This window comes from Salvelinus namaycush, chromosome 28, assembly GCF_016432855.1.
Source record: "Salvelinus namaycush isolate Seneca chromosome 28, SaNama_1.0, whole genome shotgun sequence".
Lineage (NCBI taxonomy): Eukaryota > Metazoa > Chordata > Actinopteri > Salmoniformes > Salmonidae > Salvelinus > Salvelinus namaycush.
In genome coordinates, this window is record NC_052334.1 from 44,323,193 (window position 1) to 44,343,625 (window position 20,433).

Genomic DNA, 20,433 nt, shown 5'->3' on the forward strand with positions numbered 1-20,433 from the left:
ACAACCAACTACCAGGAGAACACCACCACAACGTTACAACATACACACAACCAACTACCTGGAGAACACCACCACAATGTTACAACACACACAACCATCTACCTGGAGAACACCACCATGTTACAACATACACACAACCAACTACCTGGAGAACACCACCACAATGTTACAACATACACACAACCAACTACCTGGAAAACACCACCACGATGTTACAACATACATAAAACCAACTACCTGGAGAACACCACCACCATGTTACAACATACACACAACCAACTACCTGGAGAACACCACCACCATGTTACAACATACACACAACCATCTACCTGGAGAACACCACCACAATGTTACAACATACACACAACCATCTACCTGGAGAACACCACCACCATGTTACAACATACACACAACCAACTACCTGGAGAACACCACCACAATGTTACAACATACACACAACCAACTACCTGGAGAACACCACCACCATGTTACAACATACACACAACCAACTACCTGGAGAACACCACAACAATGTTACAACACACACACAACCATCTACCTGGAGAACACCACCACCATGTTACAACATACACACAACCATCTACCTGGAGAACACCACAACAATGTTACAACACACACACAACCATCTACCTGGAGAACACCACCATGTTACAACATACACACAACCAACTACCTGGAGAACACCACAACAATGTTACAACACACACACAACCATCTACCTGGAGAACACCACCATGTTACAACATACACACAACCAACTACCTGGAGAACACCACCATGTTACAACATACACACAACCAACAACCTGGAGAACACCACCACAATGTTACAACATACACACAACCAACTACCTGGAGAACACCACCACCATGTTACAACATACACACAACCAACTACCTGGAGAACACCACCACCATGTTACAACATACACACAACCAACTACCTGGAGAACACCACCACAATGTTACAACATACACACAACCAACTACCTGGAGAACACCACCACCACATTACAACATACACACAACCAACTACCTGGAGAACACCACCACATTACAACATACACACAACCAACTCCTGGAGAACATCACAATGTTACAACATACACACAACCATCTACCTGGAGAACACCAACACATTACAACATACACACAACCAACTACCTGGAGAACATCACAATGTTACAACATACACACAACCAACTACCAGGAGAACACCACCACATTACAACATACACACAACCAACTACCTGGAGAACATAATAATGTTACAACATACACACAACCAACTACCTGGAGAACATCAATGTTACAACATACACACAACCAACTACCAGGAGAACACCACCAAATTACAACATACACACAACCAACTACCTGGAGAATATCACAATGTTACAACATACACACAACCAACTACCTGGAGAACATCACAATGTTACAACATACACACAACCAACTACCTGGAGAACACCACCACCATGTTACAACATACACACAACCAACTACCTGGAGAACATCACAATGTTACAACATACACACAACCAACTACCTGGAGAACACCACCACCATGTTACAACATACACACAACCAACTACCTGGAGAACACCACAACGTTACAACAACATACACACAACCAACTACCTGGAAAACACCACCACGTTACAACAACATACACACAACCAACTACCTGGAAAACACCACAACGTTACAACAACATACACACAACCATCTACCTGGAGAACACCACCACATTACAACAACTACCTGGAGAACACCACAACGTTACAACATACACACAACCATCTACCTGGAGTACACCACCACAATGTTACAACATACACACAACCATCTACCTGGAGTACACCACCACAATGTTACAACCTCCACACAACCAACTACCTGGAAAACAACACCACAATGTTACAACATACACACAACCATCTACCTGGAGAACACCACCACAATGTTACAACATACACACAAACAACTACCTGGAGAACATCACAATGTTACAACATACACACAACCAACTACCAGGAGAATATCACAATGTTACAACATACACACAACCAACTACCTGGAGAACATCACAATGTTACAACATACACACAACCAACTACCAGGAGAATATCACAATGTTACAACATACACACAACCAACTACCTGGAGAACATCACAATGTTACAACATACACACAACCAACTACCTGGAGAACACCACCACCATGTTACAACATACACACAACCAACTACCTGGAGAACATCACAATGTTACAACATACACACAACCAACTACCTGGAGAACACCACCACCATGTTACAACATACACACAACCAACTACCTGGAGAACACCACCACCATGTTACAACATACACACAACCAACTACCTGGAGAACACCACAACGTTACAACAACATACACACAACCAACTACCTGGAAAACACCACCACGTTACAACAACATACACACAACCAACTACCTGGAAAACACCACAACGTTACAACAACATACACACAACCATCTACCTGGAGAACACCACCACATTACAACAACTACCTGGAAAACACCACAACGTTACAACATACACACAACCATCTACCTGGAGTACACCACCACAATGTTACAACATACACACAACCATCTACCTGGAGTACACCACCACAATGTTACAACCTCCACACAACCAACTACCTGGAAAACAACACCACAATGTTACAACATACACACAACCATCTACCTGGAGAACACCACCACAATGTTACAACATACACACAACCAACTACCAGGAGAACACCACCATGTTACAACATACACACAACCAACTACCTGGAGAACACCACCATGTTACAACATACACACAACCAACTACCTGGAGAACACCACAACAACGTTACAACATACACACAACCAACTACCAGGAGAACATCACAATGTTACAACAACATACACACAACCAACTACCAGGAGAACACCACCACGTTACAACAACATACACACAACCATCTACCTGGAGAACACCACAACAACGTTACAACAACTACCAGGAGAACACCACCACAATGTTACACCATACACACAACCAACTACCTGGAGAACATCACAATGTTACAACATACACACAACCAACTACCTGGAGAACATCACAATGTTACAACATACACACAACCAACTACCAGGAGAACACCACCACATTACAACATACACACAACCAACTACCTGGAGAACATCACAATGTTACAACATACACACAACCAACTACCTGGAGAACATCACAATGTTACAACATACACACAACCAACTACCAGGAGAACATCACAATGTTACAACAACATACACACAACCAACTACCAGGAGAACATCACAATGTTACAACAACATACACACAACCAACTACCAGGAGAACATCACAATGTTACAACAACATACACACAACCAACTACCTGGAGAACACCACCACGTTACAACAACATACACACAACCATCTACCTGGAGAACACCACAACAACGTTACAACAACTACCAGGAGAACACCACCACAATGTTACACCATACACACAACCAACTACCTGGAGAACATCACAATGTTACAACATACACACAACCAACTACCAGGAGAACACCACCACATTACAACATACACACAACCAACTACCTGGAGAACATCAAAATGTTACAACATACACACAACCAACTACCTGGAGAACATCACAATGTTACAACATACACACAACCAACTACCAGGAGAACACCACCACATTACAACATACACACAACCAACTACCTGGAGAACATCACAATGTTACAACATACACACAACCAACTACCTGGAGAACATCACAATGTTACAACATACACACAACCAACTACCTGGAGAACATCACAATGTTACAACATACACACAACCAACTACCTGGAGAACATCACAATGTTACAACATACACACAACCAACTACCTGGAGAACACCACCACATTACAACATACACACAACCAACTACCTGGAGAACATCACAACGTTACAACATACACACAACCAACTACCTGGAGAACACCACCACCATGTTACAACATACACACAACCAACTACCTGGAGAACACCACAACGTTACAACATACACACAACCAACTACCTGGAGAACACCACCACAATGCTACAACATACACACAACCATCTACCTGGAGAACATCACAACGTTACAACATACACACAACCAACTACCTGGAGAACACCACCACGATGTTACAACATACACACAACCAACTACCTGGAGAACACCACCATGTTACAACATACACACAACCATCTACCTGGAGAACACCACCACGATGTTTCAACATACACACAACCAACTACCTGGAGAACACCACCACGATGTTACAACATACACACAACCAACTACCTGGAGAACACCACCATGTTACAACATACACACAACCATCTACCTGGAGAACACCACCACGATGTTTCAACATACACACAACCAACTACCTGGAGAACACCACCACAATGTTACAACACACACAACCATCTACCTGGAGAACACCACCATGTTACAACATACACACAACCAACTACCTGGAGAACACCACCACAATGTTACAACATACACACAACCAACTACCTGGAAAACACCACCACGATGTTACAACATACATAAAACCAACTACCTGGAGAACACCACCACCATGTTACAACATACACACAACCAACTACCTGGAGAACATCACAATGTTACAACATACACACAACCAACTACCTGGAGAACACCACCACATTACAACATACACACAACCAACTACCTGGAGAACATCACAATGTTACAACATACACACAACCAACTACCTGGAGAACACCACCACAATGTTACACCATACACACAACCATCTACCTGGAGAACACCACCACAACGTTACAACATACACACAACCAACTACCTGGAGAACATCACAACGTTACAACATACACACAACCAACTACCTGGAGAACATCACAACGTTACAACATACACACAACCAACTACCTGGAGAACACCACCACCATGTTACAACATACACACAACCAACTACCTGGAGAACACCACAACGTTACAACATACACACAACCAACTACCTGGAGAACACCACCACAATGCTACAACATACACACAACCATCTACCTGGAGAACATCACAACGTTACAACATACACACAACCAACTACCTGGAGAACACCACCACGATGTTACAACATACACACAACCAACTACCTGGAGAACACCACCATGTTACAACATACACACAACCATCTACCTGGAGAACACCACCACGATGTTTCAACATACACACAACCAACTACCTGGAGAACACCACCACGATGTTACAACATACACACAACCAACTACCTGGAGAACACCACCATGTTACAACATACACACAACCATCTACCTGGAGAACACCACCACGATGTTTCAACATACACACAACCAACTACCTGGAGAACACCACCATGTTACAACATACACACAACCATCTACCTGGAGAACACCACAACAACGTTACAACATACACACAACCAACTACCAGGAGAACACCACCACAACGTTACAACATACACACAACCAACTACCTGGAGAACACCACCACAATGTTACAACACACACAACCATCTACCTGGAGAACACCACCATGTTACAACATACACACAACCAACTACCTGGAAAACACCACCACGATGTTACAACATACATAAAACCAACTACCTGGAGAACACCACCACCATGTTACAACATACACACAACCAACTACCTGGAGAACACCACCACCATGTTACAACATACACACAACCATCTACCTGGAGAACACCACAACAATGTTACAACATACACACAACCAACTACCTGGAGAACGCCACAACAATGTTACAACACACACACAACCATCTACCTGGAGAACACCACCACCATGTTACAACATACACACAAACAACTACCTGGAGAACATCACAATGTTACAACATACACACAACCAACTACCAGGAGAATATCACAATGTTACAACATACACACAACCAACTACCTGGAGAACATCACAATGTTACAACATACACACAACCAACTACCAGGAGAATATCACAATGTTACAACATACACACAACCAACTACCTGGAGAACATCACAATGTTACAACATACACACAACCAACTACCTGGAGAACACCACCACCATGTTACAACATACACACAACCAACTACCTGGAGAACATCACAATGTTACAACATACACACAACCAACTACCTGGAGAACACCACCACCATGTTACAACATACACACAACCAACTACCTGGAGAACACCACCACCATGTTACAACATACACACAACCAACTACCTGGAGAACACCACAACGTTACAACAACATACACACAACCAACTACCTGGAAAACACCACAACGTTACAACAACATACACACAACCATCTACCTGGAGAACACCACCACATTACAACAACTACCTGGAAAACACCACAACGTTACAACATACACACAACCATCTACCTGGAGTACACCACCACAATGTTACAACATACACACAACCATCTACCTGGAGTACACCACCACAATGTTACAACCTCCACACAACCAACTACCTGGAAAACAACACCACAATGTTACAACATACACACAACCATCTACCTGGAGAACACCACCACAATGTTACAACATACACACAACCAACTACCAGGAGAACACCACCATGTTACAACATACACACAACCAACTACCTGGAGAACACCACCATGTTACAACATACACACAACCAACTACCTGGAGAACACCACAACAACGTTACAACATACACACAACCAACTACCAGGAGAACATCACAATGTTACAACAACATACACACAACCAACTACCAGGAGAACACCACCACGTTACAACAACATACACACAACCATCTACCTGGAGAACACCACAACAACGTTACAACAACTACCAGGAGAACACCACCACAATGTTACACCATACACACAACCAACTACCTGGAGAACATCACAATGTTACAACATACACACAACCAACTACCTGGAGAACATCACAATGTTACAACATACACACAACCAACTACCAGGAGAACACCACCACATTACAACATACACACAACCAACTACCTGGAGAACATCACAATGTTACAACATACACACAACCAACTACCTGGAGAACATCACAATGTTACAACATACACACAACCAACTACCAGGAGAACATCACAATGTTACAACAACATACACACAACCAACTACCAGGAGAACATCACAATGTTACAACAACATACACACAACCAACTACCAGGAGAACATCACAATGTTACAACAACATACACACAACCAACTACCTGGAGAACACCACCACGTTACAACAACATACACACAACCATCTACCTGGAGAACACCACAACAACGTTACAACAACTACCAGGAGAACACCACCACAATGTTACACCATACACACAACCAACTACCTGGAGAACATCACAATGTTACAACATACACACAACCAACTACCAGGAGAACACCACCACATTACAACATACACACAACCAACTACCTGGAGAACATCAAAATGTTACAACATACACACAACCAACTACCTGGAGAACATCACAATGTTACAACATACACACAACCAACTACCAGGAGAACACCACCACATTACAACATACACACAACCAACTACCTGGAGAACATCACAATGTTACAACATACACACAACCAACTACCTGGAGAACATCACAATGTTACAACATACACACAACCAACTACCTGGAGAACATCACAATGTTACAACATACACACAACCAACTACCTGGAGAACATCACAATGTTACAACATACACACAACCAACTACCTGGAGAACACCACCACATTACAACATACACACAACCAACTACCTGGAGAACATCACAACGTTACAACATACACACAACCAACTACCTGGAGAACACCACCACCATGTTACAACATACACACAACCAACTACCTGGAGAACACCACAACGTTACAACATACACACAACCAACTACCTGGAGAACACCACCACAATGCTACAACATACACACAACCATCTACCTGGAGAACATCACAACGTTACAACATACACACAACCAACTACCTGGAGAACACCACCACGATGTTACAACATACACACAACCAACTACCTGGAGAACACCACCATGTTACAACATACACACAACCATCTACCTGGAGAACACCACCACGATGTTTCAACATACACACAACCAACTACCTGGAGAACACCACCACGATGTTACAACATACACACAACCAACTACCTGGAGAACACCACCATGTTACAACATACACACAACCATCTACCTGGAGAACACCACCACGATGTTTCAACATACACACAACCAACTACCTGGAGAACACCACCACAATGTTACAACACACACAACCATCTACCTGGAGAACACCACCATGTTACAACATACACACAACCAACTACCTGGAGAACACCACCACAATGTTACAACATACACACAACCAACTACCTGGAAAACACCACCACGATGTTACAACATACATAAAACCAACTACCTGGAGAACACCACCACCATGTTACAACATACACACAACCAACTACCTGGAGAACATCACAATGTTACAACATACACACAACCAACTACCTGGAGAACACCACCACATTACAACATACACACAACCAACTACCTGGAGAACATCACAATGTTACAACATACACACAACCAACTACCTGGAGAACACCACCACAATGTTACACCATACACACAACCATCTACCTGGAGAACACCACCACAACGTTACAACATACACACAACCAACTACCTGGAGAACATCACAACGTTACAACATACACACAACCAACTACCTGGAGAACATCACAACGTTACAACATACACACAACCAACTACCTGGAGAACACCACCACCATGTTACAACATACACACAACCAACTACCTGGAGAACACCACAACGTTACAACATACACACAACCAACTACCTGGAGAACACCACCACAATGCTACAACATACACACAACCATCTACCTGGAGAACATCACAACGTTACAACATACACACAACCAACTACCTGGAGAACACCACCACGATGTTACAACATACACACAACCAACTACCTGGAGAACACCACCATGTTACAACATACACACAACCATCTACCTGGAGAACACCACCACGATGTTTCAACATACACACAACCAACTACCTGGAGAACACCACCACGATGTTACAACATACACACAACCAACTACCTGGAGAACACCACCATGTTACAACATACACACAACCATCTACCTGGAGAACACCACCACGATGTTTCAACATACACACAACCAACTACCTGGAGAACACCACCATGTTACAACATACACACAACCATCTACCTGGAGAACACCACAACAACGTTACAACATACACACAACCAACTACCAGGAGAACACCACCACAACGTTACAACATACACACAACCAACTACCTGGAGAACACCACCACAATGTTACAACACACACAACCATCTACCTGGAGAACACCACCATGTTACAACATACACACAACCAACTACCTGGAAAACACCACCACGATGTTACAACATACATAAAACCAACTACCTGGAGAACACCACCACCATGTTACAACATACACACAACCAACTACCTGGAGAACACCACCACCATGTTACAACATACACACAACCATCTACCTGGAGAACACCACAACAATGTTACAACATACACACAACCAACTACCTGGAGAACGCCACAACAATGTTACAACACACACACAACCATCTACCTGGAGAACACCACCACCATGTTACAACATACACACAACTGTCTACCTGGAGAACACCACAACAATGTTACAACACACACACAACCATCTACCTGGAGAACACCACCATGTTACAACATACACACAACCAACAACCTGGAGAACACCACCACAATGTTACAACATACACACAACCAACTACCTGGAGAACACCACCACCATGTTACAACATACACACAACCAACTACCTGGAGAACACCACCACCATGTTACAACATACACACAACCAACTACCTGGAGAACACCACCACAATGTTACAACATACACACAACCAACTACCTGGAGAACACCACCACCACATTACAACATACACACAACCAACTACCTGGAGAACACCACCACATTACAACATACACACAACCAACTCCTGGAGAACATCACAATGTTACAACATACACACAACCATCTACCTGGAGAACACCAACACATTACAACATACACACAACCAACTACCTGGAGAACATCACAATGTTACAACATACACACAACCAACTACCAGGAGAACACCACCACATTACAACATACACACAACCAACTACCTGGAGAACATCACAATGTTACAACATACACACAACCAACTACCTGGAGAACACCACCACAATGTTACAACATACACACAACCAACTACCTGGAGAACACCACCACCACATTACAACATACACACAACCAACTACCTGGAGAACACCACCACATTACAACATACACACAACCAACTCCTGGAGAACATCGCAATGTTACAACATACACACAACCATCTACCTGGAGAACACCAACACATTACAACATACACACAACCAACTACCTGGAGAACATCACAATGTTACAACATACACACAACCAACTACCAGGAGAACACCACCACATTACAACATACACACAACCAACTACCTGGAGAACATCACAATGTTACAACATACACACAACCAACTACCTGGAGAACATCAATGTTACAACATACACACAACCAACTACCAGGAGAACACCACCAAATTACAACATACACACAACCAACTACCTGGAGAACATCACAATGTTACAACATACACACAACCAACTACCTGGAGAACACCACCACAATGTTACAACACACACAACCATCTACCTGGAGAACACCACCATGTTACAACATACACACAACCAACTACCTGGAAAACACCACCACGATGTTACAACATACATAAAACCAACTACCTGGAGAACACCACCACCATGTTACAACATACACACAACCAACTACCTGGAGAACACCACAACAATGTTACAACACACACACAACCATCTACCTGGAGAACACCACCACCATGTTACAACATACACACAACTGTCTACCTGGAGAACACCACAACAATGTTACAACACACACACAACCATCTACCTGGAGAACACCACCATGTTACAACATACACACAACCAACTACCTGGAGAACACCACCATGTTACAACATACACACAACCAACTACCTGGAGAACATCACAACGTTACAACATACACAAAACCAACTACCTGGAGAACATCACAACGTTACAACGTCCACACAACCAACTACCTGGAGAACATCACAACGTTACAACATACACACAACCAACTACCTGGAGAACACCACCACAATGTTACACCATACACACAACCAACTACCTGGAGAACACCACCATGTTACACCATACACACGACCATCTACCTGGAGAACACCACCACAATGTTACAACATACACACAACCAACTACCTGGAGAACACCACCATGTTACAACATACACACAACCAACTACCTGGAGAACACCACCACAACGTTACAACATACACACAACCAACTACCTGGAAAACATCACCACATTACAACAACTACCTGGAGAACACCACAACGTTACAACATACACACAACCAACTACCTGGAGAACACCACCATGTTACAACATACACACAACCAACTACCAGGAGAACATCACAATGTTACAACAACATACACACAACCAACTACCAGGAGAACACCACCACGTTACAACAACATACACACAACCATCTACCTGGAGAACACCACAACAATGTTACACCATACACACAACCAACTACCAGGAGAACACCACCACAATGTTACAACATACACACAACCATCTACCTGGAGAACACCACCACAATGTTACACCATACACACAACCATCTACCTGGAGAACACCACCACCATGTTACACCATACACACAACCATCTACCTGGAGTACACCACCACAACGTTACAACAACTACCAGGAGAACACCACCACAATGTTACAACATACACACAACCAACTACCAGGAGAACACCACCACAACGTTACAACACACACAACCATCTACCTGGAGAACACCACCACAATGTTACACCATACACACAACCATCTACCTGGAGAACATCACAACATTACAACATACACACAACCATCTACCTGGAGAACACCACCACAATGTTACAACATACACACAACCAACTACCTGGAGAACACCACAACAACGTTACAACATACACACAACCATCTACCTGGAGAACACCACAACAACGTTACAACATACACACAACCAACTACCAGGAGAACATCACAACAACGTTACAACAACTACCAGGAGAACACCACCACAATGTTACAACATACACACAACCAACTACCAGGAGAACACCACCACAATGTTACAACATACACACAACCAACTACCAGGAGAACACCACCATGTTACAACATACACACAACCATCTACCTGGAGAAAACCACCACAATGTTACACCATACACACAACCATCTACCTGGAGAACACCACCACCATGTTACACCATACACACAACCATCTACCTGGAGAACACCACCACAATGTTACACCATACACACAACCAACTACCTGGAGAACACCACCATGTTACACCATACACACGACCATCTACCTGGAGAACACCACCACAATGTTACAACATACACACAACCAACTACCTGGAGAACACCACCATGTTACAACATACACACAACCAACTACCTGGAGAACACCACAACAACGTTACAACATACACACAACCATCTACCTGGAGAACACCACAACAACGTTACAACATACACACAACCAACTACCAGGAGAACATCACAATGTTACAACAACATACACACAACCAACTACCAGGAGAACACCACCACGTTACAACAACATACACACAACCATCTACCTGGAGAACACCACCATGTTACAACATACACACAACCAACTACCTGGAGAACACCACAACAACGTTACAACATACACACAACCATCTACCTGGAGAACACCACAACAACGTTACAACATACACACAACCAACTACCAGGAGAACATCACAATGTTACAACAACATACACACAACCAACTACCAGGAGAACACCACCACGTTACAACAACATACACACAACCAACTACCAGGAGAACACCACCACGTTACAACAACATACACACAACCATCTACCTGGAGAACACCACAACAACGTTACAACAACTACCAGGAGAACACCACCACAATGTTACACCATACACACAACCAACTACCAGGAGAACATCACAATGTTACAACAACATACACACAACCAACTACCAGGAGAACACCACCACGTTACAACAACATACACACAACCATCTACCTGGAGAACACCACAACAACGTTACAACAACTACCAGGAGAACACCACCACAATGTTACACCATACACACAACCAACTACCAGGAGAACACCACCACAATGATACAACATACACACAACCAACTACCTGGAGAACACCACCACAATGTTACAACATACACACAACCATCTACCTGGAGAACACCACCACAATGTTACACCATACACACAACCATCTACCTGGAGAACACCACCACCATGTTACACCATACACACAACCATCTACCTGGAGTACACCACCACAACGTTACAACAACTACCAGGAGAACACCACCACAATGTTACAACATACACACAACCAACTACCAGGAGAACACCACCACAACGTTACAACACACACAACCATCTACCTGGAGAACACCACCACAATGTTACACCATACACACAACCATCTACCTGGAGAACATCACAACATTACAACATACACACAACCATCTACCTGGAGAACAACACCACAATGTTACACCATACACACAACCATCTACCTGGAGAACATCACCACAATGTTACAACATACACACAACCAACTACCTGGAGAACACCACCACAATGTTACAACATACACACAACCAACTACCTGGAGAACACCACCATGTTACAACATACACACAACCAACTACCTGGAGAACACCACAACAACATACACACAACCATCTACCTGGAGAACACCACAACAACGTTACAACATACACACAACCAACTACCAGGAGAACATCACAATGTTACAACAACATACACACAACCAACTACCAGGAGAACACCACCACAATGTTACAACATACACACAACCAACTACCAGGAGAACACCACCACAACGTTACAACATACACACAACCAACTACCTGGAAAACACCACCATGTTACACCATACACACAACCAACTACCTGGAGAACACCACAATGTTACAACATACACACAACCAACTACCAGGAGAACACCACCACAACGTTACAACATACACACAACCAACTACCTGGAGAACACCACCACAATGTTATAACATACACACAACCAACTACCTGGAGAACATCACAACGTTACAACATACACACAACCAACTACCTGGAGAACACCACCACAATGTTACAACATACACACAACCAACTACCTGGAGAACATCACAACGTTACAACATACACACAACCAACTACCTGGAGAACACCACCACCATGTTACAACATACACACAACCAACTACCTGGAGAACACCACCACAATGTTACACCATACACACAACCAACTACCTGGAGAACACCACCACCATGTTACAACATACACACAACCAACTACCTGGAGAACACCACCACAATGTTACACCATACACACAACCATCTACCTGGAGAACACCACCACAATGTTACAACATACACACAACCATCTACCTGGACAACACCACCACAATGTTACAACATACACACAACCATCTACCTGGAGAACACCACCACAATGTTACACCATACACACAACCATCTACCTGGAGAACAACACTACAACATACACACAACCAACTACCTGGAGAAAAACACCACAATGTTACAACAACCAACGTTCACGCAATTTACCACGGAGGGGTATACTACAAACAGAATCAATGAGTTAGCCAGATAACTTTGATAAACAACCAGAAATAAGTATTGATTTTCTGGTTCATTAAGAAAGTGGAACAACTTGACTGGCCTGCACAGAGCCCTGACCTCAACCCCATCGAACACCTTTGGGATGAATTGGAACGCCGACTGCAAGTCAGGCCTAATCGCCCAACACCTATGCCCGACTTCACTAATACTCTTGTGGTTGAATGGAAGCAAATCCCTGCAGCAATGTTCCAACATCTAGTGGAAAGCCTTCCCAGAAGAGTGGAGGCTGTTATAGCAGCAAAGGGGGAACCAAATTCATATTAATGCCCATGATTTTGGAGATGTTCGACAATCAGGTGTCCACATACTTTTGGTCATGTAGGGTATGTGATCAAAAAAAAACATAAGCAAGATTGAAATTATGATGTTTTAGTGAAATGTATCTGTTTGGGCTTCTTATGCAGTCTACAAATGATTTGTAATTATGTTCTGGTCCCCTGACAATCCAGTCAATAATAAATCGTCCCGCGGTTGAATGGAGTGGTTGATCCCTGATCTAAAGGTCTCAATCCTATAATACCTTAACCTTTCCTGACATCACCACCCCCAGTTGGCAACGGACAAGAGGGAATTATTGTGGCCTCCAAATCCCTGTGTCATAACAATCACCTCCACTCAACCACGCCGCTTGTGCCGTTCTTAATCTGATTACACTACCGGGGTGGTTTGGCATGCGTGTGGTGTGTGTCTACTTCTCAAGTCTAAAGTCAGCCGTTCAGCCACAAGGGGGACCCCCAACCTCCCAAAAAAACCTTAGAAGTGACAGAGGGTCAATTGCTTACTTGCTAGCCGAGCAGCCCCCTTACTTCAGCTGTGAGCTCCTACCACGGGGGGATATCTAGGCTAACGGTCTTTAGCTGCTACTGCCTGCCTTGCCCAGGGCGGCTGTGAAAATCCCTTGGGGGTATAGAGAAGAGCGGAGTTAGGCACTCGGCTAGACAGAGAGAACAGTCCGCCACCGGCTATTTTTAGGTCTCAAATCCTGTCCCCCTCCACACACACTCGTGTGCTCACATGCTTGTGCGCAATTTAAAAAAAATAATTTTAAAGAAGAATCAATAATTTAAAGAAGGGAGAGATGGAGGGTGAGAGTGAGAGAAGAGGGAGTCCTAGCTTTCCAGGCAGCTACATACTCTGGCCCGCTCCAACTCTAGCCACCTCTGAGTGCATGTGCAGTGTGTATGTCTCAGAGAGGCCGAGAGCGAGCGAGAGGCCGAGAGCGAGCGAGAGAGACCGAGAGCGAGAGAGAGGCCGAGAGCGAGAGAGAGGCCGAGAGCGAGCGAGAGAGGTCGAGAGCGAGGCCGAGAGCGAGAGGCCGAGAGCGAGAGAGAGGCCGAGAGCGAGAGGCCGAGAGCGAGAGAGAGGCCGAGAGCGAGAGACCCAGAGCGAGAGAGAGGCCGAGAGCGAGAGACCCAGAGCGAGAGAGAGGCCGAGAGCGAGAGACCCAGAGCGAGAGAGAGGCCGAGAGCGAGAGACCCAGAGCGAGAGAGAGGCCGAGAGCGAGAGACCCAGAGCGAGAGAGAGGCCGAGAGAGAGGCCGAGAGAGAGGCCGAGAGAGAGGCCGAGAGAGAGGCCGAGAGCGAGGCCGAGAGAGAGGCCGAGAGGCCGAGAGCGAGAGCGAGAGGCCGAGAGCGAGAGAGCGAGAGGCCGAGAGCGAGAGGCCGAGAGCGAGAGAGCGAGAGGCCGAGAGAGAGAGAGCGAGAGGCCGAGAGAGAGAGAGCGAGAGGCCGAGAGCGAGAGGCCGAGAGGCCGAGAGCGAGAGGCCGAGAGCGAGGCCGAGAGCGAGAGAGAGGCCGAGAGCGAGGCCGAGAGCGAGGCCGAGAGCGAGGCCGAGAGCGAGGCCGAGAGCGAGAGGCCGAGAGAGAGGGAGAGACCGAGGGAGAGGCCGAGAGAGAGGGAGAGGCCGAGAGCGAGAAAGAGAGAGAAGGGAATGTGTGCCAGGGCGCCCCAGCCACCCTGCACAAAGAGACTCATTGTAACAGTCCGCTGACTCTTCCCTCTCTCCGTCCCTTCCCTTCCTCCTTCTCCGTCACATACTGCTGCATTCCCTCATACCCCCTGAAACTACCCTCCCCCTTCTTCCTCTCCATTCTTAAAAAAGGGGGGGATACACTTTGGTTCACCATGAAAGACAGGCCGGAGGAGGAAGTCCCCGCTGTCACATTGATGTTCATTTTGTCCTGCGGCTACAGCATCTAACCGTTACCGAGCAGAGCATTGACTTGAATGGGAATGTCTGTTCTGGTTATTCGATTTTCATGAGCCTGGCCAGCATTGGGGGTAATGGGACCAGTGTATCAGATGCTGTAATGCCACACACACACACACACACACACACACACACACACACACACACACACACACAGCACAACAGTCTTGGGTAAAGCTCCCTGCAATACACTATCATCCTCAACACACTGCATTTAACACACCAGGAACAACATCTCTCTCCAGGTTAACAAAGAGGAAGTTAGTGAGGATGCTAGGCCGCTAAGAGTTTATGGAGACAGATGTCAATACAAAAAAGGAGAGGGAGGGAAAGAAAAAGACAAAGTGTGAGTTCGGGAAAAAAGAGGGACAGGGTAAGATAAAGAGAGCAACGCAACGAGAGAAAGGGTTACCTTGTACAGTAGGGTAATGTGTAATAGTGTAACCGTGTGTAGGTTTCTCTTACCGGACTGCTGGAACATGACCATGGTGTGTGGCGTGGTGTGGACAGGCAGGGAACGGGTCCTCTGCACCGAGCTGTGGGTTCGGCTGGGCATGCTGTTACTGCCCCCGGGGTTGGCGAACCAAAGACCCTGTTGGACAAACTGATCGTCAGACAGGCAGCCACAACAGACCGGTAGGCTGGAGACTCATATCTTTGGATCATTACAGACCGAGACTCACACACACTCCGGTATATCTTTGGATCATTATAAACTGGCACAACAACCCCAATAATGGGTGCCACAAATCTAACCACTAACAGAAATTGCTGGGAAATATGTTAACAGTGGCAGCTCATCCACTAAGGCGTTAGGGGCTGGCTGTGCCCCACTTGTGAATGGGGCACAGAATAAAATAAAAAAATACCCCCACACACATATATATATACACACACACACAAATAGTGTGGTTAATTTGTGGTCGTTTTACAGTTTCAAATATGTCCAAAACAAGCAGTCTGGTTACCTATCGTCTGCAACAGCGTTCAAACTGCTGCCCAGTGCTTGGATTACATTGCTTGCTATTGTGGGGGGGGGGGGGGGGGGGGCTCAGCCCTGAGATTGCAGGATTTCAAATGATTTGTTTTGTGGATTGGGTACTGAACAGATGGAGCATAAAAGAAGACTGCAATGAACTTGTAGAATAATCATGACAGTCATTGGAAACCAGGGACCTGAACCAGACGTTCACATACAGTCATACAGGGGCGGCCGGTAGCCTAGTGGTTAGAGCATTGGGCCAGTAACCAGCAGGTAGCCTAGTGGTTAGAGCGTTGGGCCAGTAACCAGCAGGTAGCCTAGTGGTTAGAGCATTGGGCTAGTAACCAGCAGGTAGCCTAGTGGTTAGAGCGTTGGGCTAGTAACCCAAAGGTTGCTAGATCGAATCCCAGAGCTGACAAGGTAAAAATCTGTTGTTCTGCCCCTAAACAAGGCCGTTAACCCACTGTTCCTAGGCTGTCAATGTAAATAACAATTAGTTCTTAACTGACTTGCTTAGTCAAATAAAGGCACATTTTTTTTTTTATATATATTTTTTAAATACAGTCAAAGGACAGTGGGATACGCTCGCTAGAACCTTCTTGCGGATCTGGTAGGATAACAATTCATTAGATGCTAGCTAGTGGACACTAGCTACTGGCAAGCACAATGTTAGCATACAGGTAGATAGACTTGTTCAGCATGCCAGCTAGCAAGCTAACTAAAGTTACTGGCGAACTCATTATGCTTCTAACATTATGCTAGCTAGCTATCCCCCGTTAGAGTTAAAAAATATGAACTTGTGCTTTTGTTAGCACTCATGTGCTGGCTGCGCGCTGCTGGTTCAAAAAATATATATATTTTGGTTATCAAAATACCCCCCGCCCCAGGTATTTAGCCAATCAGCGGCCACCACTATGTTAATGACCCTACGACACCACAGTAATATGACATACAGTTCTGCACAATGTTGGCGATACTTGAAATGCCCCACACCTTGGCACCCAGGGAATTGTAGTTTCAGATCCTTAGACAAACTGTGCACAACACTTAACGGTTGTAAAAATGTTCATTTATATTGATTTAATTCACACACTTGACTGCAGAATGACTTCTAGGCGAATGGTAGCGCGGTAGCACTAAATGCACAGGAGAGGCTACCTGTTGGAGAGGCTACCTGTTGGAGAGGCTACCTGTTGGAGAGGCTACCTGTTGATAGTACACAGCTTAAATAATGTGCAATGTACATTTTGGTTCAACTAAAATCTGTTTAATTGAGACTTCATCACGTAACTAAATGCACACCCGGGGGTGTGTAAAAAGTGTGTAAAAAAGTGTGTAAAAAGTGTGTAAAAACTGGGGAGGGCACCCCAGAAGTGTTACCTCTCTAGCCTATAACCACTGAGCCGTTACACAGTCAACCTTTGATTTTTCTCTCCACGTTTAGCCTCAAACTACTGACACCTCTCTGGAACCTGCCTATTATACATTCAACCTTCTCTCTTTCTTCTCCTGCTCTCTCTACACTCTCTCCCCCACTCCCGCTCTCCCTACTCCCTCCCTGTCCGTCTTGCTCTCCCCCTTTCCCGGCCCTCCCGTACAGAGGGCCAGCGAAAAAAAGGAAATGCCTGTGCACGGTTCTCACTGCCTCTGACGAGCTCATTCTCTCTCCGCCCTCCCTCTCTCCCGGGTCGCCCAGCCCCCTCCACCACCAACTCCCTAACTATGACTCACCCTCGCTCTCTCCTCTCTTTTAAAACACACACCTTTCCATCCTGTCCAAACAAACCGTCCGACGGAGAGAGTGTGCGAAAGGTGGAGGAAGCGGTTTTGGAATTTCCTCCCATTGTAAGGATGCCGTAGAAAAATGCTGAATGGGAGCGGAGTGTCAGGTTATCACTGCTGCCGACTAGAGGACCGCTCAGCAGTAGTGATGTAGGGCCTGTGGAACTCATTTGACCAGAGTTCCAGCCACTTCACTGTTGCATTCTTCCCCCCTTATGGTTGTGTGTTTTGTATGACTGTTTTTTACAA

At 45.0% G+C, this 20,433-nt stretch overlaps 1 protein-coding gene across 1 annotated transcript in view; it reads right to left on the minus strand.

Moving 5' to 3' along the window:
* Nucleotides 1-20,433, minus strand: part of LOC120023707 (protein Smaug homolog 1-like) — a 90,496-nt gene that overhangs the window by 4,043 nt on the left and 66,020 nt on the right. Inside the window, exon 11 of the mRNA XM_038967773.1 lies at nt 17,886-18,012. Coding sequence (XP_038823701.1) covers nt 17,886-18,012 — 127 coding nt within the window. The remainder of the gene's footprint in view (nt 1-17,885; nt 18,013-20,433) is intronic.